General features: G+C 46.9%; 1 protein-coding gene across 1 annotated transcript; it reads right to left on the bottom strand.

Moving 5' to 3' along the window:
- Positions 1 to 14,088: 14,088 nt before the first annotated feature.
- Positions 14,089 to 19,140, bottom strand: LOC119290055 (rust resistance kinase Lr10-like). Its single transcript, XM_037569178.1, has 4 exons — positions 18,278 to 19,140; positions 17,183 to 17,218; positions 14,556 to 15,621; positions 14,089 to 14,462 (listed from the first exon to the last, which is right to left on the bottom strand). Exons 1-4 carry the CDS (start codon positions 19,101 to 19,103, stop codon positions 14,351 to 14,353), a joined length of 2,040 nt encoding a protein of 679 aa, XP_037425075.1. The 5' UTR covers positions 19,104 to 19,140; the 3' UTR covers positions 14,089 to 14,350.
- Positions 19,141 to 25,660: the final 6,520 nt, after the last annotated feature.

Genomic DNA, 25,660 nt, shown 5'->3' on the forward strand with positions numbered 1-25,660 from the left:
ACAGCAAAATGTAGATAACAGCTGGGCAAGGAGGCACAGACTCAAAGTCCTTGGCGCCTGCTACATTTGTTACCTCCATTGATGCTTCCCTGCAAAGAGAAAAGAGTATTCAACTAGCAAATCAGCACAATGAAGCAGACGTGCAGAACAAGATGCAATTTGTAATTTCAGAAGAGCCATCAGAAACTGCGACTATGCAGTGAAATTTCTGTTTACACATCAAGTTCAACAATATATGAAGTTGACTAGCCAGAAATAAAATACACTGACAAACACTTGCAACCTGGATAACATCTTTTTTCCAACCGGGCTCGCACCCCTTTCCATTAATTTTGCAATCAACGGAAATACAATGTTCCAACCTGGATAACAACTAGGGAACCGGATCTTAACATGAAGAAGGAATGTTAGAGAAGGTACAGTACCCATATGACATAAAATTAATTTGAAAATTACAGATTTTATTTGTACATTACAATCATTACATGCAAACAACTTGATGGTGAAACAAAATCAATAGATTATTTTTATCTAGAGTAAATACCAGTAGTAATTAATGTGCTATACGTCTCTTCACATTCTTTCTTCATTCTACACTAGGATAGCACTTTACATCTTACCTGGCTACGATGCCATTGTGCATAAATAGAAGCAGCTTCTTGAAGAATCATCAGCTCTTCCTCTCTTGTTCCAGATTCATGTACATCAATTCAGTTGCACCCTCACATGTTAACATGTGGGTAGGTTTGATTACTGAGTTCTCTATCGAATATTTCTGCAATGCCGTCGCACAGAAATGGATGTATTCATTACACTTATTATAAAGAAAAATATAGTATCTCCCAAAGAAAATAATAATGGATGCGCGTACATCAATATGTATTCATTACACTTAATATAACAACATTAATCATGTATACTGCTGAAATAATAAAATAGGTACTTACCCTGGAACCACCAAATTCATGTATCATGGTAAGTACCTATTTTATTACCAATCCTCAAACTTAACAAAGTATGCAGACTCACTTATAAATCAAGGAGCTGGCCATCTTTAGTGGCTAATGTCTATGATGCAAAATTTATTTCAGCTAGATACCGACCACAAAGACAAAACAATAATCAAATCTAGGTTTCATCACTTGCATGCTCAAAAAATAAGATTTGGCATATCATTCATGACGATATGACCAGATAAGGAAAAACAAGCAACCTAGCATAACCTCAATTACACAGCGAAAGTGAGAATAAGAAAAAAGAATGCAACAAAAACCAGTCAAATAGTATGACAAAACTCAAGATGTGTCAAAATACTCACCTATCCAAGACCAATCAGACCTTACAGAAGTTGGTTGATAAGTGTTGCCCGCAGATCTTGCAGCTCTGTAAAAAGTAAAGAGCCAAAGGTGAAATTGCAGTTATGTCAAGTCAAAGAATGTAGTACTGCTCTGAAAGAACATATATGGTACAGGTGGAATTTAATAGTTTGGTTAGCAACTACTTTTATTGCATATATAAATAAACTACAAAGTAACTAAGACTGGAGTTTGAGGCAAGGTGTACATATTCAAGTCTGATATTAGCAGAGGTACACTGCAACCTCACTTTGAAAACATAACGGGACTGATTTAGATGGACAAGCAGTTCAAGTTGATATCATATGCCATCTACATTAATAATATATACATACCGATCAAACTTAAAACCAGATGTACAAATAATGATCGGACCACTGCCAAAGCTTTTTGATATATCTTAAAGATATTTATGTTGCTCCAGAGAAAAAAAAGCTACTTGATGAAACAATTAAGCCATGAAATTATAAAGAAAGACTTACTTTGTGTCCATGGTGTTCCACTGACAAGTGACAACCCATGTGTTTGAAGTGATGGATGCTTGCACTGGGGGAAATCAAGAATCACCAATGTTAGAAGAAATCTGTAAGCAGATCCTCAGTTCTATAGCATTAATTGTTTAACATGTCAACATTTCATGTTTTGAATTCTGAAATTGGATAACTACGTCATCCTTGACAATGTTGACCTCTTCGATACAAAGAATGATGTTCGCTCCTACCATTTTCAAGGTCCTTTGAAGCCTCTTGTCATCAGTGGTCGTAGTCTTGTGAACGGCCTTGTTTCTGTCATCAGTGGAAAGCTAAGTACAATAACAAGAGGAGAAATGTTTCATGTATTTGTAATCTTATAAGCTGACACACATCCACTAAATGGCATTGAATAAAAGATCAATCTCGAATTATTCAGATAATGGCAGCAATGATTCACAGGGCACAAATTATTCATTCAGAGGAAACATTTTAGGTCTGAAACAAAGGATTCACACAGGTAAAATAGATACTGAATAGATAACATGCTGAAAGAAGGAAACAATGCTTCTCATAGCAAAACCAATCCATGAATCAAAGCAGAGTTAGTTTTCTTAAGATAAAATTGCTGGGCCAATGTGGTGCCTAGGTCCATCGCTGGGGGTTGAAATCTGTATACTACAGGAAGAGAGGAGAGGATGAAGAACATATGAGGGAGAAAGATCTTACCCATGTTGTTGCTGCCATGGGTGGCTACTCGTGGTCACTGAAAGTAGATGGGGGAGATGGGTCCACCTGCCGCCCTGTTCCTACTTCGCTGGACGCAGAGGAAGCAGAGGCCGCCTGCCTCGCTTCAGACCACCAGGAGCGAAGGGCCCTTGCGCCCCTCGGATCTCCTGCCATGGAAAGGTGGGAAGAGGGAGCTGGGCATGGGTTGGGGCAGTGGCGCCATGGGAGGGAGGGGGAGGTGGACGCTCGCGACTGGGGTGGCTGGTGGTGGAAGGAAGGTGGCCCTCTTTGCCTGTACGCGGCCATAGGTATAGCAGCAACGTGCACCTCTTTGCCTGTACGCGGCGGCCGGCACGTACAACTATGTAGGAATACTCGTATACCGGCCGGCGAGTGCGCGTACATACCCGAATACCTCATACAACCAGTTGAAAATAAAATAGAAATTGATGAACTTCCGAGTGAGGGTAAAAGCCACGCGTTTGGCAAAATGGTTTGACCCACTTGCCGGTGACTTGAACCTAAGATATGGGTAACATGTGCTTTGTTTTGCAGGAGTAGGCGTCAAGCCGAACAGCTGAAGGGATAAACATACGAGCGAGGATCGACATGCACCGTGCAAATCTATTCCAAGAAAATCGGCAACGGCAGAACGGCCGTGGCCTTGGCTGCGCATCATCAGCACCCACCCGGCTGCCTATATATACATGCGAGACATTCATTCCCAAGGGGGGGAGGAGAGGGAGAGATGCAGCGACAACACGCGCCGTCGGAGGCCGCGAGCACCGTGCCAGCAGACCATGCGCTCGGTCTTGGTGCACTCCTAGGCCGCAGATGATGCGCCGGAGTCCGCGACGACGACGAACGTCTGCCGGCGAGCCCGATCGAAGCCTTCTTCCATAAAAGCTGCCACACTCTACATCAATCGTCAACACAACAAGCATCCTTCTTTGCCAATGGCGTGCCTATATAATCAATCTTCTCACTGTTTTTCTTCTCTCGTTTCATCTCTCTCTTCAGCCCAAGGCGACAGCGTCGACGAGATGGACGGAGGAGGCCTAGGAGTGGGCGCGCCCGCGGCGGCGGCGCACTTGCCCTATAACATGCACGCGGTCTGGCGCTGTCCGGTGGCAGCAGCGCATGCGCCGAGGAGGACGCACGACAGAGAGCAGAATATACCAGCGGCTAAGGTGGCATGCACTAGGGCGGAGCCTACGCGGAACGCTTGGTGGTGACGAGCATGCTATCGATGACACAACGTGGAGCTTCATCCAGGTCAACATATATTTTTTCTACATCCATCTATCTCTTATGTACCCAGGTCAGGATATTCCATGAGTGTCTGGGAGCAGCACCTCCAGGACATGGAGCAGAGAGGCGAGGGAGCGCCTGTGGCAGCGCGCACGGCGTGTACGCCCGGGACGGCCAAGTACCCGGAAGCTGTTCCCAGGAGATGCGTGCGCTCTCGGCGGCGGCTGACATCGCCTTCATACATGCACCCTCACCGCGGCAGCAGCTCGCCGGCGGCCCGAGGCAACGCCAGTTGCGTCCGGAAGACTAGCAGGTTGCGCCGCCGGCAAGCAGCAAGGCGCCAACTCTACCCGACATCGAAGCATGCATGCGCTACATGGAGAGTATGTGCCGGCGACGGGAGATGACACTCGTGTGATCCCATCGCCGCCGCCGGATGATGACGGCGCCGGAACTGAAAACTGCACGGACACCATCGGAGCTTGTCTACGCCAAGCCTTTCATTTTCAGGTGTCATGTTCTTGGCTGGAGATGACTCGGGAGCTGCCGGAGCTTGCCAACGACGCAGCCCAACCGCTAGCCCCGACGCTGCTCTAACATGGCAGTCTACGGGTCCCCGGCCAACAGGTCACGATGCACAGGTCACGATGTACAGGTCGCTGGTGCACAGGTCCATAGCGTTCCGATCGCGGTGCACATGTTTGTTGTCTTGCTTCCCGGATGAGACGGTGAGACGAAACCGGAGCTCACGACCGTGCAGCCCAAAACCGTCCCCTCCTCCGAGAGGCGTACCCATCGCGGCGGACAGGTCGCGCCGTACAGGTCTCCGGTGTACAGGTCCATGGCGTCCCGATCGCGGTGAACGGATCTAGCATTTTGCTTCCCGGAGAAGACGACGCAGCCCGAGACTCGCCTTTCCCTTCATGGTGTACAGATTCTCGATGGAACCAGTGTCTGCAATGACGCGGCCAAGGACTGGCTCCTCCTGCATGAGGCGCACGTCCCCGACAGATAGGTTAATAGCAAACAGTTTACAGGCGTACAGGCTTTGCACCATGTTCTTAGAGGAGACGGGGTGGCGGAATCGGAGCTCAGTGATGACTCGTCCCTTGACTCACTTCCCCATTCATGGCGCACAGATCTTTTGTCGAACAAGAGTTTGCAGCGACACAGTACAAGACCGGTCCCTCCTTCGAGAGGTGCACCTATCGTGGTGAATAGGTCCTTGGAGTACAGGTCCACGGCGTCGCCGGTGTACAGGTCACCCTTTGGCGTAGCACCAGCCCAAGGCGACGCGGCCTCTACAACGCCACCTTTTCCACAGAGTCGTGAGGCGGCCCCCTTTGTTTTGACGGACCGCCAAATACTTGGCGTCTAGCCGAGACGAGGCGCCAACCTCCTCGGCCAGGCCAATGTGAGTGCGCGATAGTTTTTACAATGACGCCGGTCTCTTCAAACTATTACTCCCGCAAGGCGCACCTACCATGCCGGACAGGTCCTTGGCGTATAGGTCCATGGCGTCGCCGGCGTATAGGTCACCCTTTGGCGTAGCACCAGCCCAAGGCGACGTGGCCTCTACAACGCCACCTTTACATGGCCTCGTGAGGCGGCCCCTTTGTCTTGGTAGACCGCTGAATACTCGGCGTCGAGCCAAGATGAGGCGCCAACCACCCCGGCCACGCCCACATGAGCGTGCGTTAGTTTTTACACTGACGCCGGTCTCCCCAAACCATTACTCCCGCAAGGTGTAGCCCCTTGAACACCCTGATGAAGTAACCGGTCGTCGAGAAGTCTAAGCCGAGCGCGACCCATGCCACCCCGACAACAAATACTCCAACGTCGCTAAGACCAACGAGGCATGACGGTCTGAGGTCTACATCGACGAGCTCGCACTGTCGTCATCTTCAAGCAACGCCGCCACGCGGCGACACTCGAATCTACTCCGACTTCTACATCAACACACTCCCCAAACCCCGTCCAAGCTCCGACGAGGCGAAGCCACTTCACCGACATGTTTTCTTCCGGTGAAGCTATCCATATCTTGCCGGGCACCGATGAGGCGAAGGCAAGACACACCGTGTCCGACACCGACGAGGCGGACACCACCAGGCCGGGCGCCGACGAGGCGTAGGCCGACCATCTGTCTGAGCTGACGAGGCCAGACATCTTCATCATCGGACATCGACAAACCGGAGGGATGTGACTAAGAATCGCTGGAGCGACGGATGTACCGCTCCACTCTTCTATTCCACCACATCATCACCATCATCTACACCGAGCACTTGGAGAAGACGAGACTTGAAGACGACGACCATTGCAGCAGCTTAATCGGAGGTGGTCTGTGGCTCCGGCTCGCGGACGTAATTAATCGGGAGCCTTCCTAGACCCCGTGAACCAGAACCTCACAATCGCCGAAGTCATATTGGCCGAGCTAGCAGGCCGTTGAGTGCTTATGTAAAGGGATCATGTAATTTGTTTTCTCCCACGAGAGATTAATGAAGTACAAGTTTTCCTATGTTTCTCTTTGTGTACTCAGTACACTGGCACGCCCATAATTTTTTAATTCCCCTGGCGCGTAGAGAGATAATAACACTATAACCATCGTCGTTTGTTATTATTTTTCGTGTCAAACAGTGTCATACATGGTCATAAATAGGGTCATCTATGTACTACTTTGTGATACTATGCACTATGGATGTAGTATCATACACTAGTATCATATGCATGATACTAGTATATGATACTCATAGTAGCCTAAGATGAATTATGCATCTAGACGGAGGGAGTAGTAAATTGATTCACTTGTGTTGAGAAAATTTGGCCAATAACAATGCAGATCAGGGTTCGAACGCCAACTGTAAAACATAGTCATTGGGAAATTTTAATCAACTACGATAATCGGCGACGATCAGGGTTCCAATGCAGATCAGGGTCGAGCTGGCATCTTTTGAAATAATCGGCGTCGGACAGCTGGCGCGTTCAGTCGAACAACAACCTTTGACACGGTCGAGCCTGTATTAATTGAAATACTCGTTATGCTGCCACATGACATTAAACTAGTATTCAAGAAAAGTTGGCCATACTATGATTTTTGAGTCGCATAAGCTTCGTATTATTGGTCAGTCTCAACGTTGAGGTACGTGTGTGCCTTGTACTCCCTCTGTACCGATGTATGAAATATCTTTTCTTTGAGCATCAGTACAGACACAAGCGCTCATATACACGCGCATACACTCATTCCTATGAACGCACACATGCACACCCTATCCCTATGAGCATCTTCGAGAGACTGAGCCGGCATATCATCTTGAGATTTACGAAGTCACCGTAGGCGCCTCATCGTCGACGGGAACGTCTCCTCCCACTGAAAGCGCATCGCCGGAAATCCTGAAATAAATCCAGGAATAATGCGAGCACCAGGATTTGAACCCTGGTGGGTTGGGGATACCACTGTCCACCTAACCAACTCAACCACAGGTTGATTCGCGTATGAGATATCTTATGTTAAGCACCACGGCAAAGGCGAAGGAAAAATAAGAGAACTTAATGTTTATTTGCTAATTAATACTATTAATTGCTTATGGAGACCTGACCACTGCATATCGCTACTCCTAATGGAGCAGTAGGTAGTCTCCGTGGTTAATTTTCATCCCACCCCTTTCATCCGGTTTTTTCGTAGGTTTTTTTCGTTCCGTCCACCACCTCCCCTCCGCTGGTTTTACCGTCACGACAAAACCGGTGGACTCCCTCTGTCAATCCCTCGCTAGCCCTATCTCGTCTCCCGTCTCCAGTCGCAGCCGCCTCCACACCTGCCGACCCCTGCGCAGCACACCCACCCCTGCGCTCGGCCACCGCGGCGGCGGCGGCCCGGCTCCACCCACACACTTATCCAAAAAAAAACGTGTGCGATCCCCTCGACCTCCACGTTAACGCTATTGATCTCCTCGAGAAGACCACGCTGGATCTCGCCTCCACGGGATCGTCGACAGTTCTGGATCGCCGCCATCACGGGATATGAAAAGTTGATAAAGCCGCCGCCGCCGATCCCCTCTGAAAGACCCCGCCCGATCTCGCGTCCACGGTTCTGGATCGCCGCCGCGGAGCGGTTTCAAACCCAGGTATTTTTGATCTGGATTTGACTCAAAGCCTCATCAAGCTTGTGCCTGCTGCCTCCCCCTTGGCTCGCAATCAATTGTTCGTCCTCTTGCGACCTCGCTGGCTCAACCAACGATGGAGTTTCTAGGTTGTTCGGTCAGTCCTACCATGCGTTTGTGCGAGCTTCCCATCTCACGTAACCACCACTACACCCACTTCCTATCCCATCGTGCTTGCTCATCATTGTTTCTTTCAGTTGTTGCATAGGTTAGATTCGGGTCTCCATGTGCCATCGTCTTACTTTGGCAAGGGATCTGCTTGACGGAATAACCGTTAAGGTATCCAGATTTTCGCCAGATCTACACGTCAATATCTTCTCAGTGCATCTACTAGCTCATTAGTCAGTACTTTCAACCATTCTAACATGTTTCAATTCTAGCAGCATGCAGGTGGCTCTAGAGGGGATTACGTCATAGACATGCTGATCAGGTACATGGCCGACTCGTCCGCAAACCGGTTCTTGAATCTGCCTCCTTGAGCTGATTCGGGAGATGTAAATTTTCCGACTCCCCTTCTAAATTTCAAGCTCTCATCATGTTACGAACTTGCCACTAGAAACATGATTGTTGCATTCATCCACGCACATCTATCAGGGCATTAAGCACATATATCAGGGCATTAAGCATACTAATCTGTAAAATCCACGCACATCATTATTTTTCGATCTCTTCCTCTTCACCGGCGCCTTGATGACGGGCGCACGCTTGCGGTTGCGGGTCGAGGCCCCCGGCGGTTGTTCCGTGGCGATGGAGGCAGGTGGCGGTAGGCTGCCCATGGCTAGTTCAACGTCCAGCTCGCAGCTCCCTGGATGGCAAGGGGATCGTGGAGTGATGGGGAAGATGGATCTGAGTGTGTGCCGGTGCCGGTGACGATGATTGTGGGGGGTTTTAAAAGGAGGAGATTGCGGGGGAGATCGTTTGAATTTTGATGATGATTTTGCGGACGATTAGTTTTGGTTGGCCGATCAATTCGGAATCGAAGGTGGAGGTGAACGTTGTTGGAGTTGTCTCTGCTCATGGATCGATTCCTTCCATTTTAATTTTGATTTACTTACGTGATAAGTATATTCCAGTTTCCTTCCTTAAATTGCTTATTACGTCCCCATGCCATCATATAGTACAATATATCTTATATCTTATATCTTATATTTACTAATTGAAAGCACCATTCGAGTTTCCACGTTAATCGTGAATTTAAATAATGATCATGATATTTTAAATGTTCACAAAATTCAAAAAATTATTCATGACTACAAAGTTCATCAACTCAGAAAAAGTTTGTTAATTGTAGAATTTCAAAATCTGATACCCAAATTCAAAAAGTGTTTATCGCATCAAAGAATGTATGCTGATTCCAAAAATATTCAGAACTTTCCAAAAATAAATTAAATGAATTTTTTACTATGCTCAAGATTTCATAGAAAATTGTCATGAATTTCAACTCTTTGGTGGAAGCAGTGGGTATTGCTTTGCAATGTTGTCTTGGTGGTATTGCCTCTGGCTTCAAGGTGACCCCGATCACCTCTCGATCTTTTCGCTTCTCAGTTGCCAATAACAAAGTGGGATTTTGTCTATGGGCTCAAAGATCGTGTCTGGCCAGATTTTGTGTGTCACTTTCACCTGTTCAATGGCCGTTTTGCCAAAGCTCATACCATTGATCATCATTGGCATGCTGACACGGAGTTGGTTTATATTGCTAATCGGCGTACTATTGCTCTCAAATCTTCTCTTTTGTTCCTGACCCCGAAGGATAAGCTGGATAAATCATCTGAGAAGGTTCTTAGCAAATTTGGGCTTATTAAGTTGGATAATTGGACTTTTTCGAACAAAAATACGCGTGAAGCTTCATCTTCTTTGGATCCAAAGCAGTATTTTCAAATTCAATTTGGCTCATTTTCTTCGGTCCAAAATCTTGGCGTGGTTTTGGGTCTGGATAATAATCATAATGTGTTATTGGACCATTATTCGGCCCAGACGCAATTTGAGGAGAATCAGGTCATTGAATGAATTGGCCTTATGCCCCGCTCCCGCTGTGTTTTTTGAAATCTGCATTCAAATATGCTCCTCCTCATGAGTTTTGGCCACCTAGACTAAAGGCGCAACATAAGCTGGATTTAGCCCAAGCACAATACTCGCAGCAGGATATAGAAAATCTTGCCATTAATTGGGTTGCCTTATGCTCCAAAGGCCTTCAATGGGGACACTCCCAGGTCAATTGCGAGGCAAGGCTAATCTGCATTAATTGCTTAGGTCCTGATCACAAAGCCTTTAATTGCCCCAAGTGTGTCTTCGCTTCTGGTTTAATTCGGCAAGTTCCATCAATCAGCAAACCTGCGATCAATTCTACCGGATCTTCTGGAGCGCCCATTTCTGCTTGTAGGCCTGCGCGTCCATCCAAGCCGTCCATCCACTATGCTGAGTGTGGCTTCTACGACCACGTGGTGAGGGCTTGCAGGAAGTTGCAATTTCAAAAGAAGTGGAGGTGGGTAGTCAAAGATTTGCAGCCGCCCCGTTCCCCCCCCCCCTCACGCTCCGCCTTCCACCTCCAAATCCCAAAAGCCCTCACTCTGCCATGTCCTGTCAACATTGCAGTCACTCCACACCTCAGCGGCATGGTGGTCGGCCCCATTGCTCCGCTCAACCGTGACTACCTACCAATCGCGGAATCAAGCCACTATGTGCCTCTGCATCACAGAGCTAGCATCTGCAACCAGATCATCGCGACACTTCATGAGTTGCAGTTGTTCACCACAGAGGTTAGTGATCATCCGCTAGGGATTGGAATATTTGGGTTTGCGGATTCGTTCATCAGAGATACTACAGTGGCCACCCCAATTGAGCTCGAGTCTGGAGATTTGTTGATTTCGTTTGTTCCTCATAATGAGGCGCTTAATCGGCGCACCACCTCTTTTGGTCCAGAAGTATGGTTGATGTTTTTTGGCTTCCTGTATGATTATCAAACTGACTACTTCATCACCAAAGCGCTGGGTGGTTATGGTTCTTTAGTTTCTTGGTATAACCCCAGGCAGGATCGTAGGTTCATCCTGATCAAAACCCGCGTCCTTCGTCTCCGTTTGATCCCCAAAAGCTTTATTGTCTGGCAACTTGGTGGTGCTCGGGATTGCTGGGCTGTGGAGGTCACCATCCTGCATAGCTATGATTGGAACGGATTGTTGCCGGAGGTGCTGCTGGCTGGAGAAGAACCACCACCACCTGATGGCAATCCTCACCCACAGTTTGGGATTGATCTCACGGAAGAGCAGTTGTACCAGCAACAAGTCCACAACTGGCTGGTGCAAAATGGAGCACCTCAAGCTGGCCCCAATGCGGATCAAGGCCCAGCTCACAATGTTCATGACAATGGCGGTTGGGCTCACTGGCCGGTCCCTCAACCTGTGCAGTTGCCCCCAATGCCCCCTCACCTGGTGAACTTTCTGGCATGGTTGGCTGCGCAGGGTCTGACTGTTCAGCATGGCTTGGTTCCTGACGGTCATGTAGAGGAAGCCAACAAGGATCTGGGGCAGCTTGTTGCGGTTGGCGGGGTCGGCGATGAGGTCGCACCATGGCACGGAGACGCACTTGAAGCAGTGGACGGACCTAGCCGTGAGGCGGGAGAGGATCTCCAGAATAAGGTCATCGGTGAAGAGGCTGGCCGTCGTCGCTCCCGGATGGTCGTCCAGCCTTGGCTTTGTGTTCCTCTTGAAGCTTGCTTCCATGGAGAGCTGCGTAGGCAGGGGAGGGGGTCAAGCGAGGTCAGGCCGGGTCGATTTGCATGCAGATGGGGAGAAGAAATCATCGATCTGCACTGCATGAGGAAAATCGATCCGCCAAGTAGTGGGTGGCAATGGCGGATCTAGGATTTAAAAACAGCGTGGTTGTCCTAATTAAAAAAAAGCTCTGACTGACTGATTTTGGATTGTTTTTGGGTGAAAAGAAATAGAAAACAAGGCGGTGATTCAATGTATCGCGCCTAAGTATTTTAGGGTTATCTGATTTTCGTAATGTGCCTAAGTTGGATCCCTAGCTTGCAAGCAGTAATTCTCCGCGTGAAGACTCGAGAGAGGAAGACTTGCAAGTTGCATGCAACGTCACGTCTGCGTGATTACTGCTTGTTGTTGTTGTTCCTGTCGTCGTCTTCTCGTTACATGGATGAATTCAAACTTGCAACGTCACTGTGGGCTCTGACTGACTGACTAACTCAACTACTAGCTAGGCTGTTCAAAGCTGATCTTTCAACAAACCATCCTCAATATTACCTCTGATACAGAGGGAGTAGTCGTTTACTTGTAGATTAGGCTGTTCAACGCTGGGTCGAATATCAGTATAGTTAACAGATTCCTTAACAAGATTAACAACCTAATGCACCGAGATGTTGACATAAGAAGAAAGAATACATATATATGGTAGTTGCCCACGTTACTTAGTAAAGGCAGCTAGTATCATCTTAGTTTCACGGCACTGTTTTGATCTTATCTGTTCGCAAGTTTGCTATGTATCAACACCTTCTACCCTAGCCCCTGTCAAAAAGAGAAACACCTTGTACCCCAGCCCTTGTCAAAAAGAAAAAGAGAAACACCTTGTACCCTAGCCCGTTGATGGCTTCTTTAATTTGAAGTCGAGTTGTTATGCCTTTTCTCTTAAGAAATAAATTGAAAGATTTCAGCAATCCACGTGATTGGAAAGGAATTAGTATGACAGATACGAGCTCGCTTGAATTAGCGCTAGCTGGCTCTCACTTGTACACTCAACAGAGGAGAACTAGCTAGATGTTTCAGTTTGCACACAAGCTGCTGCCGCACACACACACATGAAGTGACGAGCTCACGTACTAGCACTAGTAGAACAAACTGGCTTGTTGTTTTGCTATTGCTCGGAGGAGTGATTTACAACGGAGGTGCATATGCCCTTTTATAGGGATGCTTGCAAACTTGAGGCTGTACTACATGAGCTGTAGTACTAATTCAGCTCAGCCTTTTTGACTAGATAAAGTCTAATACTAGTTCTCCACCTTATGCTTTTTACTGGAGAAAGACTACTACTACTCATCGTCCACTACTCAGCTCCTTTCTAACCAGAGAAAGCCTCACGTTACTTAGCTACCTTAGGCTTTTGGACTGGAGAAAGCCTAGCTTAAGCAACAATCCTGTAGACTGGGTTTGACCCAACAGGCCCATCTTCTTCTATTCGCGGAAGAAGCTAGCCCATCTTCTAGCCTTTAACGAGCATCGATGGAGTGCTATATATGATCACGGCAAGAAGTGATCAGACTTTAACGACCATCTTCTATGCTAGCAACAAGTGATGCTAGACTGTTAGGTGAGTTCATGGGTAGCTAAACAATGTATCTGTACAATGCTTGACTAAATATATACGATGGTTTTGCATTTGTTACTACTTCCTTCTATGGAAAATGGCCTGAACTTCCTGCTAGCATGTACTACTACTAGAGCATATCCATTTTTTTTTAACTTTTTCTTCTTCTTGTATTTGTGTTCATAGAATCAATCCAAGGTGCTGCTAATTGTGTAAGTATCCGTCCTGTGTATACGCTCGATTGGGGCCCGAAGGAATCAGCCGCCTCTTGCTTGTACGAGCACACCGTTGGAAAGTAGTTCACGGCTGCGTCGTCAAGGTCAAGATAATAATAACTATATTTAAGAACCTATATCCTGGTCGACTCTCCATTTGGGTGGTATCCTGTATGTTTCACCAAGCGCAAGTGGATGGATATAGGCAACGGCTGTACCTACTTTGTCTTTTGGGGTGGCATGTTTAGTTTTATCTTTATCGATGACAAGACTAAGCTTCGAAGCTTGTGATGTGGCTGCCACCCAAATGGAGAGTTGTGTTGTGTGTGTGGCTCCATCCCAACCTTACATTTACTCCAATCAGCGGAATTAAGTGGAGGCTTCAGGCTCAAAACAATATGCGGAAGAATTAATTTTCCTAGCCATAACGACAAATCAAAATTTAGCATTGATCGCGGGTGAGGCCGTGCAGGTGTGAACGGAGCACGTGGCGCTATTTGCTTCAGTGGATGCCACCTAGCAAGCAGAGGACCAACTAAGTTTGTGTGTTCCGCTTCTACAATTAATTTTCTTGCAGCCAATTGAAATGTATTGTCGCAATGTTTATACACAGATACGCTTTATGCGCCCGAATTATGAAAGTAGCCATACTTAGACCATAAATCGTTTTTATGGTCTTGAATATCCAATTGTTCTAGCAGTTGGATCTTTGGAAGACAAAACTCATAACTAATTGTATTCCCTTTTTGGGGCGGTAACTTGTCCACGTGGGCATGCGATTGCTCTTGACTTATATAGGTCACCTTCTCAAAGAGTTGGAAACCATTGTAGGATGTTTTTTTGGATTGACGCGCCTTATCTGCTCAAAGAGTTGGCAGCCGTTGCAGGGTTTTTGAAGTCACAGGGCTTGTCCTCTCGGATCTTGTACTGGTGGAGCTTGCACTTTGTACATCCATACTATGAGCTGAAATTTCACTGGAATAAGAGATAAGTGAGTAGATCAAGTCAGTGCTAAATAATACTTTCAAAGAAAAACAACAAAACAATAATATGAGAGAAATATCTCACACTAGTTCACCGAAGTTTTGCTTTGGTGGCATGTCCAGCTCATCTAAGCTTCTCTCGAACATTTCAAGAACTCTTGTTATAGTAGGGTGATATATAGGTAACACTTGTATGCACCACAATCCCACTAAGGTCATTTTTCTTGCTACCTCTGCAGTTTCACTTGTTATAGCACATGCTTGCAAACCTTCGTCCTGAGCAAAATGGTCATAAATCCAATCTGGGAAATACTTTTCGCTGGACTTTGCAACAAATGATTTTACGTTTCCCCTTCCTCCGACCATCTCCAACAGCATCATTCCATAACTATAAACATCTGACTTGGTTGAAACCACTCCGAAGGTTCGAGAGTGAACTTCTGGAGCGATGAATCCAATTGTTCCTCTAGCACCGGTCATCGAAACCTTGCTTTCTTTTGTATGACACAATTTAGCTAGACCAAAATCAGCAATTTTGGGGCTAAAATCCTTGTCTAGAAGGATATTTTGTGGCTTGATGTCGAAATGTACGATGCATGTATTACAACTATGGTGCAAGTATTCGAGGCCACGAGCAATCCCAATTGCTATTACATAGAGCTTATCCCATCCTAAAATTTCCTTGGGGTCCTCTGAGTAAATGAACTTATCCAAGGAATTGTTGGACATGTACTCATATATAAGAGCTCGTTTTGATCCCTCCAAACAGAACTCAAACAAGCTAACAACATTTACATGAGAAGTCCTGCCAATGCTCATAACCTCATTCACAAACTCGCCCCCGTTTCCTTTGCATTCATGCAAGAATTTCACTGCTACTAGACGGCCATCAAGTAGGGTTCCTTTGAAAACCACACCATAACCACCTTTTCCAAGCTCATTGCTGCGAGAGGATGTTATCTTCATTACCTCTGAGTACGTGTATCGTTTTGGAGCTAGGGATCCATACGATGCAATCATGGCCTCGTAATTATTTTCATTGTTTCCGCTAGTCTTCTTGCAAAGGAGAAGCCATAGTCTTCTTCCTTTTCTATGCCATATCAGCACATAAATACACGAGAATAGCAAGGTCGCAACTGATGATGTCAAAACTGAGAAGAAAGCATATGTTAGTTCCTTTTGTAAACTAGAGGCTATAGTATAGTAATTAAGTTTCCAAGATCATCGGTAGTTTAAATTTCTGTTTATGCGACGTTGTGTGGTGGCAAAAGTATTAACAAGCTAAATTTCATAAATTCTTGCATTAGGGCATCTCTAAGTCTGACCTCTAAATCGAACACCGTATCTGTCCGCGGAACGGTGGGGACTAGTCCATGGAGAGTGACGCGGGAGCCATCCAACCCTTAATCACAAAAATCCCCGTTTGTCCGGCTGTTTGTCCGGCTCAGAGGAGAGAGGAGAGGAGGGATCGTGCATGTGCTTGCTTTTAGTGAATAGAGGAGAGAGGGGAGGAGAGAGGGGAGAGAGAGAAAAAGAGGAGGACCACATACCCCCCCCCCCAACCACACATACACACAGTTATAGACGTCTAGACCGCTCCGTGGACCAAGTGGTCCTCATTGGATGACAAAATTTGACTGAAAATTATAATCTAGACATATACCAGAGCTTTGAGGGTCTTCTTTGGAGATGCCCTTATGCACAGACCGAGAGCTGCTTGTCTCAACTTTGCATGTGGTTGCTTTTGGTGGATATGTGTGTGTGGTGTCCGGTTGAAAGGAGAGAGGGGAAAGGGAGAGAGAGAAAAGAGAGGAAGACCACGTTCCAAGCCGAAGAAGGGTCAGGCACGACAGGGGCTGTCTTGAGAGATGAGAAGGGGCGCTTTTAGCAGCACAGTGCAAATTTATTCAGAACGCAGAGGATGTGATGACAGTGGAAGCAATGGCTATGCGTGACGGTCTAGTTTTGGCAAATGCTATTGGCTTTAGTAGGATTGAAGCGGAGTCTGATTCTCTCGCTGTGGTGAATTATTGCCAAGGACGGAACCAATGGTGGGATCTAGCAGCAGCGATTTTTGCAGAATGCATAGATTTTGGCAACGTTAGTAGGAAAGGTCATCTTCAAGCATTGTTTTCGTAATGCAAATTCTGTAGCACATGAGCTAGCTAATTTCAGTTTTCGTAATAAGTGTGATGATAGTTGGACTAATGAGCCTCCTGGGTTCTTAATTTGCCAACTAGTAAACAATGTAACTGTATTTTAAGTTAATAAAGGTAGCCATGATGGCCTTTCCTCCAAAAAGAAAAAGAGATGAGGACCACGTGGTTGTTTTTTGTTGGTAAAGTGGATGTTCGAGCTCCCGCATAGCGCCCCCCCCCCCTTCCCCAACCACACACACACACAACTTCCTTCTAGTTTACGAGAAAACAGACGTCTAGACCGCTCCGCGGAACAAGGGTCCCCATTGGATGACAAAAGTTGCCCAGACATTATAATCTCGACATATACCAGAGGTTTGAGGGTCTTCTTTGGAGATGCCCTTATGCACAAACTGAGAGCTGTTTGTCTTAACTTTAAATTTAGAATCAATTTTTAATGATTATAGGCATGATAAATTTTCAATTTACTATTTCACCATAGAAAAACACTATTAGTGGACTACTGGTATTTAAATCCTCTGTTTGTGAAAAGATGGTGAAAGTTTTAGCATACCTATTATCATAATCTTTGTGACGGCCCTCCTGGTACCTGGAATATGACATAACATTTATGAGTAAAACCTCAATTGTCCAATAATAATACTCCCTCCGCTCAAATTGTGCTGCCTAAACGTCTTATATTTAGGAACAAATGGAGTACATTGGTTGTTTTTTCCAAAATAAAGAGATAGGCATAGTTTATGGATCTTCAATATTTTGCGAATGAAATATGTATGGAAAATAAATAAATAAATTCCAAGATATGAAGAACGATAGAACATGGACTACATATGTGACTTTCTTTTGATGGAATGCAGGTTTGGCAAAAAAAAATGGGTGACATCTCACTAGTCATTTTAAAATGTATTCCAAGTCTTTAACTATACTCCAGCTTGTCTGACGCCAGGAGAAGGAGCTAGAGACGGCGGAGAAGGACACGGAGAAGGAGCGGCAGGAGGAGGCGGCAGAGGACGATCTAGAGCCTGCAGGCTTCGACATGGACAATGCCATGGCGGAGTTCGATGCGGCCCAGGCGGACCACTTGGCAGAGCAGCAGGTGCTCCTTGAGTCCTTTGAGTCGGAGTACGAGGTGGAGGGCAACCACCCCTTCCTCTGCCGGCGGAAGCAGGAGATCGTCGAGATCTTCACCGAGTTTGTGGAGGACGACGAGCCGGAGGTGTGCCCGACCGCCAATGACCACGAGGCCGGCGGCTCCGGCACCAACTTCCTCAGCATGCCCGGCGAGGATTCTCAGTTGTGTAGTTGTAGTAGTAGTTGTATGTATATCATGCCGTCGCATGGTTTTGAATGGAACTAGTTATCATGAAATGGCTACTATGGTTGTTGGACATGGAAATTGGGGTATGCCCAGTCATTGTCCGCGGGCTTTTGACAACTCATATTAGGTATGTATGGTTGTAGATGCTCTTAGCAGCCGTTGATGCTGGTGTTGAGAAGAAATCATGTGTCCAACACGCGGAAGGCAAGAGGGAGAAATTGTAAATAGCCTATTTTACGAAATGAAAGACCTCCATTATTTGCCTGTGGTACCTAATAAACATAAAAAGATAAGTGGAATCTTTTTACAAGGAAATTCAAATCAACTGACCTCTCGTACCAGCTGCTGGTCCGACGGCCACGGGCCCGGAGGATCCGGTGTTGGACGGGAACCTGGAATCTCTGTCATTGAAGAACTGGAATAGTTCGGACCTCAAGGTGCAGCGCGGACCAGCCAGCCTCGCGCCCCGCGTGTTCCGCAGGAACGTGGTCCGCCACATGCCCATGAGGCCTTGTAGGCAGTTTCGGCACTGCGGCCGCGACAGGTCCGCCGCGCACTGCGCCGCCGAGTAGATCGCGTGGAACCCCGGCTCGGTCCCTGCCGAATACCCCATGGCGAACATACTGGAGGAGTTGTCCACCGCATACTCCACCGTGGAGCTGAACAGGTCGGTGACGGCCCAGTCGTAGCCGACGACGTCCCCGTTGGTGATACCTAGAGCGCTCACGGACGATACCACGCCGGAGTTGCCGTTGGGGTCGAAGAAGTTGTGGTCGGCTAGGCGGACGTAGCACTGGTCGTAGCAGAGGGCCACGTCCCTGCTGCGGTTGCAGGCTGTGGCCGCCTCGTGACCAGCCCAGGTGACGCACTCGTAGCACATCCTGGCGCTGACGTCGCCTCGGCAGAGAATCAGGGCCCAGGCAGTGTCCGGCGCGGCACCGAGGGATCCTTTGGCGAATAGGGTCGGCGACGAGGAGGCGTTATGGCGGAGGGTGCCGAGGAGGTCTAGAAGATTGGTCTCGTATGTGCTGCCTGCCGAGTAGTTGCCTTGGCCTCTGCCGCAGTTGGTCCACGGCTGTGCTGCGGCGAGCGGAATTAGCACGAGGAGCAGGAGAGCATGAATAATAATCATGGAGGAAGAGTAGGCGCCGGGCATGTAGCAGGTGTGAAGGCTGAAGAGAGGAGGAGGAGGAAGCAAGTTGGATCCCTAGCTAGCTAGCTTTCAAGGAGTAATTCTCCCCGTGAAGAGAAGACTCAAGAGAGGAAGACTTGCAAGTTGCATGCAACGCGTCACGTTGGGGCCACTCCCTCTTTCAAATATTACTACTCCTTGTTGTTATTGTTGTTGTTGTTGTTGTCGTTGGGCCATGTTATTCAAACTTGCAACGTCACTCTGGGTCCTCAATAGTTAGGCCGATCAACTGCTAGCTAGGCTGCCTGTTAAAGCTGATCTTTCAAGAAACCATCCTCAACAGTTGTTTACTTGTACTCTAGGCTGTTCAAAGCTAGCTAGGCTAAATATCACTATAATTAACAGATTCTTTAACAAGATTATAACAACTTAACACGCTGAGATGTGGACATAAAAATGTAAGAATACATATACACGGTATTGACCCACATTACTTAATATAAGGTGGCTAGTATCATCTTAATTTCACGGCAATGTGGGTCCAAACATTTTAGACGGGGCTTCAAAAGAAGAATTCTGAAAACACGAGCCGCTTGTTGTATAAGACCTTGTATCGCTCTAGCCACCAAGCTTGCGCTTAGCTGTTCCATGGTCCGCATGCAATATATATTGACCTAAACTGGACAAGACCTTTTCCCAGAAAACGCGAGGGCAACTGTAGAGACTCGTGCAACTAGAGCTGGTGTTGATGAATTTCTAACAGACGTTGTTAATTATGCCTTTTCTTACATACTGAACCAACATGCAAATTCACTGCATCATCTTAGCAAAAGCAATGACGGCTACAGCATGCTCACACACTTGCTCCATCATTTATGTGCATTTGCACGGCGCAGATCCACCATGCATCAGTGACATTGGGAGATGTCATCAAGCTAAAACGGCAGCCAAGCCACTAAAGCAGGCAAGCAGCAACACACTCAGTTCTGAAAATTGTTCCTTCTATGCTTTGTTCTATATAGTGGAAGTGCTCTTATATAAGATGATCTTCTGGTGATCTAATTCAACAATGTTCGCAATAACTCTGCATCTGACTTAATTTTTGACATCCCCAAAGCAGAAGCAGCGACTGAATTTCGTGGAGCAGCTGCAAAACCAGTGAGAGACCAAATTGCATTACTTAATCCGACCAAAAAAGTGGCAGCATGGCTGTGCTACTAGTATTTTACCAATGAAAATCAGTTTCATTCAAATGATAATACCAGTTTCATTTATACATGTTCTGTTCTTAATTTATTGACAGGTGGATTACTAACCTTTGCTAGGAAGAGAACGAAAAAGCTAGCGACCAACAGCCCTACTAACCTTTGCTAAGCCTACATAAGACCTTGCCAAGCACTCCAAATGCACACTAGTTATCCAATATTCTCACTTAATCATCTGGATTCGGCCGAGCTAAGTGTACCTTTGTTACTACAAGGATGGAACATAACCGTGTAAGCCTCAACTACTAGTTGGTGCCATCCCCCCTATCATCTTCCAATAACCACCCCCAATAGTTGTTTACTTGTATGCTAGACTGTTCAAAGCTGGGTTAGCAGTATAATAAACAGATTCTTGAACAAGATTATTAAACAGTGTAATAAACAGATTCTTGAACAAGATAATTAAACAGTAGGTAAGCCTAACGTGCCAAGGTATTGTCGTTTTGTATACAGTGCCTGCACCAACTTAATATACTAGTACGTTCCAACTTGAATCCCTCATCAAAGATACACGGTGACAAACAAATGGCTAAATTATTAGACACCAAGTCGATGCTACAACTGTCTAACTCATGCATTATGCAGGAGCGGCATATAACACTAGTCATCAACCCATGCACCTGCACGGCCTAGCTATTATAGTGTTACATAATTATTAATAAATTCTACAAATGCAACTGTTAGTTTCTGCCGTGCATAGATTATATTTTCTTAGCAGGTTATGGCCGTAGCTTTATGGACTGAAATTCTATCAATGTATATTTCTCAGTTTTGAAGTAATCGTTGTTACTGTATGAAAAATTTCAGTGACATGGAAGTTTTCTTTAGCTCTGCAGTTCCCGGTCAATACGCAATACTAATTTAAACTTCCCGTGCTGCCTGCTGAAATAGTACTGAATATTGTATCATATTGCCTCTGTAGAAAAGTGTGGAAATTTTAATGTACGCAGTAAAGTATGTACTACCACATTTTGATTCATTCCTATAATATCTCTGGAATGGCCGTCTATGTACTATGTACTTGATGTATATTACACAGGCTTGAACTAATCCCTGTTACTGAGTAATATACGTCTTTAGAAACAAAGAGGGTAGTGCTGGAATAATTGCAGAGCCAAAATGGTAGAACTGATGAAGCTCGGCAGGGTTTAGTGAAGTTCAGTAAGTTAGCGGGTGATGCAGATGGTTGGAGGAATTGGGGATAAGTGTGGACCAACGACGGCTGAAACGCCGCTCCCAGACGTATAGTAGCATAATGTCCGTAATGCAAATGCGTAATAAAGATTTCAGCAAGCACACGTCGTTGGCAGCCACAGTTAGCAGCAATGGAATCATGAGATCTCGTAAAAAGTTGTAGATCGAGTTTGAAAGGTTATTTTTCTGGTCGTGAACCCGGTGTTTCAAACCCAACTTTCTGTCTTTCTTCTTAACATATGTACATATGGAGCACTCCTGTGTCCTGCATATAGGCTATCAGTTTTGTAATGCTGCCATTGAAGAGAACTGGCCAGTTCTTGCTATAATAAGAGATAACAAGAAGATAAGTTTATGGCATTAGAGCAGTTACCTAGCTAGGGAATTTAATTCATTGTTGCACTCTGCCTGCTCCCGTCATGGGAGGAAAAAAGATCTGTTTTAGGAAAAAAAATCTGTTTGTGGAGTTTCCGGCACTCTTTTTCTTTCCTGGGTCCATCATGTCAAACAGCGAGGGTAACGGCTCATCTGGAGATTGCATGGGTAGGGTACCAGTGGAGAGTCGAAATTGTGACCGCCGACTTAAGGCCACTGGATTGACTTTCTTTAATGTTGCATCTGCTTTCAACTAGTATTTCATAGCCTCCCATTCCGAGGAAACATCGAGAGTAGGGTGTTGCGCACACCGGGAAAATTTAGCAAGAAACAGAGGAGGTTTCACGCAACCAAATCAATGCCTTTTCTTCTCACTGAGTGCACAACCGTCTTATTAGTATATATAGGTTAGGTTGCATGTCAAGTTAAATAAAATAGTTTGGACGAATCTCTTAGGTATATATAGGTTAGGGTAGGGCATCTTGGCGTTAATTGGTCCATGCACTTATGTCCCATGGAGGAGGATGGAAAGGACCAGACGCACGAGGCCCACGCCCCCCGCATCGCTCCTGTGCGGACGACCTGGGCGGATCATGAATCCTAGCGCAGCCGCCCCCAAAATAATCTCACCTCTCCGCTGCCGCCGGAGGAAGCTGCAGGGCGAAGCCGCTGCGGGCGACGGCGGCGGCAGGGACCTTACTTTGCGTCGTGGGGGTGTCCTCGGGCATGGCGGAGTCTCACTTGGCGACAACGGCGATGATTTGGACGGCTGCTCGGTTGCGGCAGGTCAGGCTGGTGGTCTGCTCCTCGTGTGCACGCCGTACTGCTACCACTCCAGCGCGGCACTGGAGTGCGGGGCGGGCTGGCGCGGCGTGACGGCGGGCTGGCCACTGCCGTTTCCGTCACATCTGGCGCCTGGAGGCACAGGCTGTGGACAGAGCGGGCCGGTGTCCTCCACCGTGCTCTTATTGCATCACAACAATGTTCTACTTGATCGGTCCTCCTCGATCTGGCCGTCGGTGTGTTCCAGAACTATTGTCGGAGATCTTGCCCAAGGATATCTGGATTGGATAGTACCCGGTCACTTGCGAGCCAGGAGGGCGTGGCGCGAAGCTCTGCTATTTGTTTACACCATGAGACGTGTCGGCATCTCGATTTTCATGGCACAAACAGCGGTGGAGAAAGTCTTAATGGCTGAGATCGGAGGATCAGTAAGGCGGAGGGTGCCTTGAAAGCGACGGAGTCAGCCAGGTGTTTGATAACTTTCAGTAGCAGCAGTGTCAAGTGAGGGCGACAACACTGGAGGATTTCATATTATTTTTTGCTGGTGCTCCTCGGGTGCTGAGTCGTGACTTCCTGGGTGAAAACCTAAGGTCTGGCCTTCAGTGGTTGTGCCTGGAAATTGCCTTGTTGAAGGTATTGTTTTGTGAGCTGGGTGTTTCTCCAGGGTAAAAACCTATGATTTTGGATCGGACGACGACATCGCTTGTGCACTGTTTTCTTCTTAAAAGCGTTGCTTTCGGATACATTTTATGTTTTTCGGGTGTTGATCATTACGGTGAGGACTTTCTTTTAATTTCTTTTTTCTTTTCTTTTCGGACTGTGTGCATTCTGAAAGTCTTTGTGACTTCTTGAGGCTGGGTGTAATTGTTATCTTTGCAATATTAATATATTTTCGGACGGAAACTACGATGCAAATTAACCACTGATATCTTTTCCATCAGAGACGACAACCCTCGATCGTTAGGAACAAGGCTTGTGCTAGCTTACAAACACGTACGGACGGCGAGCACAAGGAGGCGAGGCAAGGTCGCAAAGGATCGAGCAAGCTGCGTCTTGCTCTCTGTTCCATACCTTCTTGGCTCCCCCTGCAGCAGCTCTCGTGTCTCCAGGTTAGCCCAAGTACATCCATGCAAACTATGCATTCCTTTTAACTGCTGCTAGTAATAATTTCTTTTGCCTCGATTTCTTTTGATTTTGTTCGTTCATTTCTTCATGTTGTAGCTGTGTACGTTTCTAGATAGACACCACCATTCGGGCCAAATCCTATGTGCTGCTCGTCACGAGTCCTCCTCGTGTTTGCGGCAGAAGCCGTGGGTGAAGTTGGTTGCGCGGGGGCCTTCCTTGAAGCATCAAGGTGGTGTGGAAGACGAGCTCCTCCGCGACCGGCTGCGTATGTCTCAGTAGTTTTCTTTTGCCGTAAGGGAGAGCACGTCGTTGCTCGCCAATAATACATCCATCACAAATCTGGTTAACATGTTGAATGAGGGGCATACCTCCCATCATTCCGTGGTGTGCTAAGTTATGTAGAGCTTGAAAATTGAGATGGCCAAAGCGTCCATACCACAGCCACGCATCATCCTTTATGCATGCTAAAAGACACACAGCCTGTGTCAGGTTTAGGTTGAGTACTGCAACCTGTTCCTCGTCCGCACCACTTTAGCCAGTACCTTCCATCGTTGCAGTCGTAGATGTACAGAAATCCATCCTCAAGAACGGTTCTGAAACCATTCTCATCAAGCTGGCCAAGGCTCAATATGTTGCTGCTGAGACTCGGGATGTAATATACATCGGTGAGGACACGATGCTCTCCTGGTAGGCACTTAAACAATATAGTTCCGCACCCACATATCACCACGGTGGACTCGTCGCCGAACCGGACAGTGCCTCTCACAGAACTGTCCAACTTGGTGAATACCTCCATACGCCCCGTCATCTGGTTACTAGCTCCTGCGTCGAGATACCACTCGGCACTCTTCTCCATAGCCCCTAGTGTGGGAATCACCTTCTCTTCATTTAGCAGGACCATATCAGACAGCTCCTCCGCGCACGCTAAAAAGAGCAAAGCGGGCTCATTATCTTGAACCTGTGCGAGGTGCAATTCCTCGCCATGAGCACGACGTGGTTTACGACACTCAGAAGAGTAGTGTCCGAAAATACCACAGTTGAAGCACTCAATATTGCTCTTGTCGCAGAACCCATTTGTCCCACGACCATGGCCTCCTCTGCCGCGGCCAGGACCGCGGTTGCCTTGCTGGCCTCGACCACGGCCACCGTATCCCTCACGTCTACTACTGCCGTTGAGCCCGTTGTTACACAATGACGATGCTTCACCACCTCCATATTTTTTTACCTCGAGCCACCCACTCGGATCGAGTAAAAAGCAAGTGGTGCTCACCATCTGTGTCACCACTGCCATGAATTCTCTCTTCGTGAGCTCTGAGACGACCAATGTGCTCCTCCATGGTCATAGTTTTGAGATTGCCAAACTGCTCGATTGAGGATGCAATTTGCAAAAATCTAGAAGGAAAACAACCCGAAGAAAATTACGGACAATAGTGGATTCATCCACCTTCTCGCCCGGATGCCGTTGAGTATTGTAGTCAACTTCATGGCGAAATCATCCACTGACTCGCTTCATGCGGATCAATTAGAAATCACTCTTCAGGGTTTGAAGTTTCGCCTCCTGGACACGCTCAGCGCCCATATGTATCACCTTGAGAGCCTCCCAGGTCTTCTTGGCCGAGTCATTCTCGGCCATCATTAGAAGTACATCCTCGGGGATACCCTCATAGATGACCGCAATGGCCTGTCTATCCATGTGCTCGTCTACATCATCTTTGGTGACAGCGTCCCACACACTGTGTACTTGCAGGATCACCCGCATCCTCAATGACCACGAAGCATAATTGTTTCGTGTGAGCATTGGACACTGCAACGACATGCCACTTTTTGATGCCGCTGGCA

Source organism: Triticum dicoccoides, chromosome 4A (assembly GCF_002162155.2).
Source record: "Triticum dicoccoides isolate Atlit2015 ecotype Zavitan chromosome 4A, WEW_v2.0, whole genome shotgun sequence".
Classification (NCBI taxonomy): Eukaryota; Viridiplantae; Streptophyta; class Magnoliopsida; order Poales; family Poaceae; genus Triticum; species Triticum dicoccoides.

Bases quoted from the DNA above. Each gene is read 5' to 3' on its own strand.
- LOC119290055 (XM_037569178.1), bottom strand. From the start codon at position 19,103: ATGCCCGGCGCCTACTCTTCCTCCATGATTATTATTCATGCTCTCCTG. The intron at 17,219-18,277 runs GTCAGTTGATTT...GTCATATTCCAG, and splicing joins ACCAGCAGCTGGTACGAGAG to GTACCAGGAGGGCCGTCACA. The intron at 14,463-14,555 runs GTGAGATATTTC...CTCTTATTCCAG, and splicing joins CAAAACTTCGGTGAACTAGT to TGAAATTTCAGCTCATAGTA.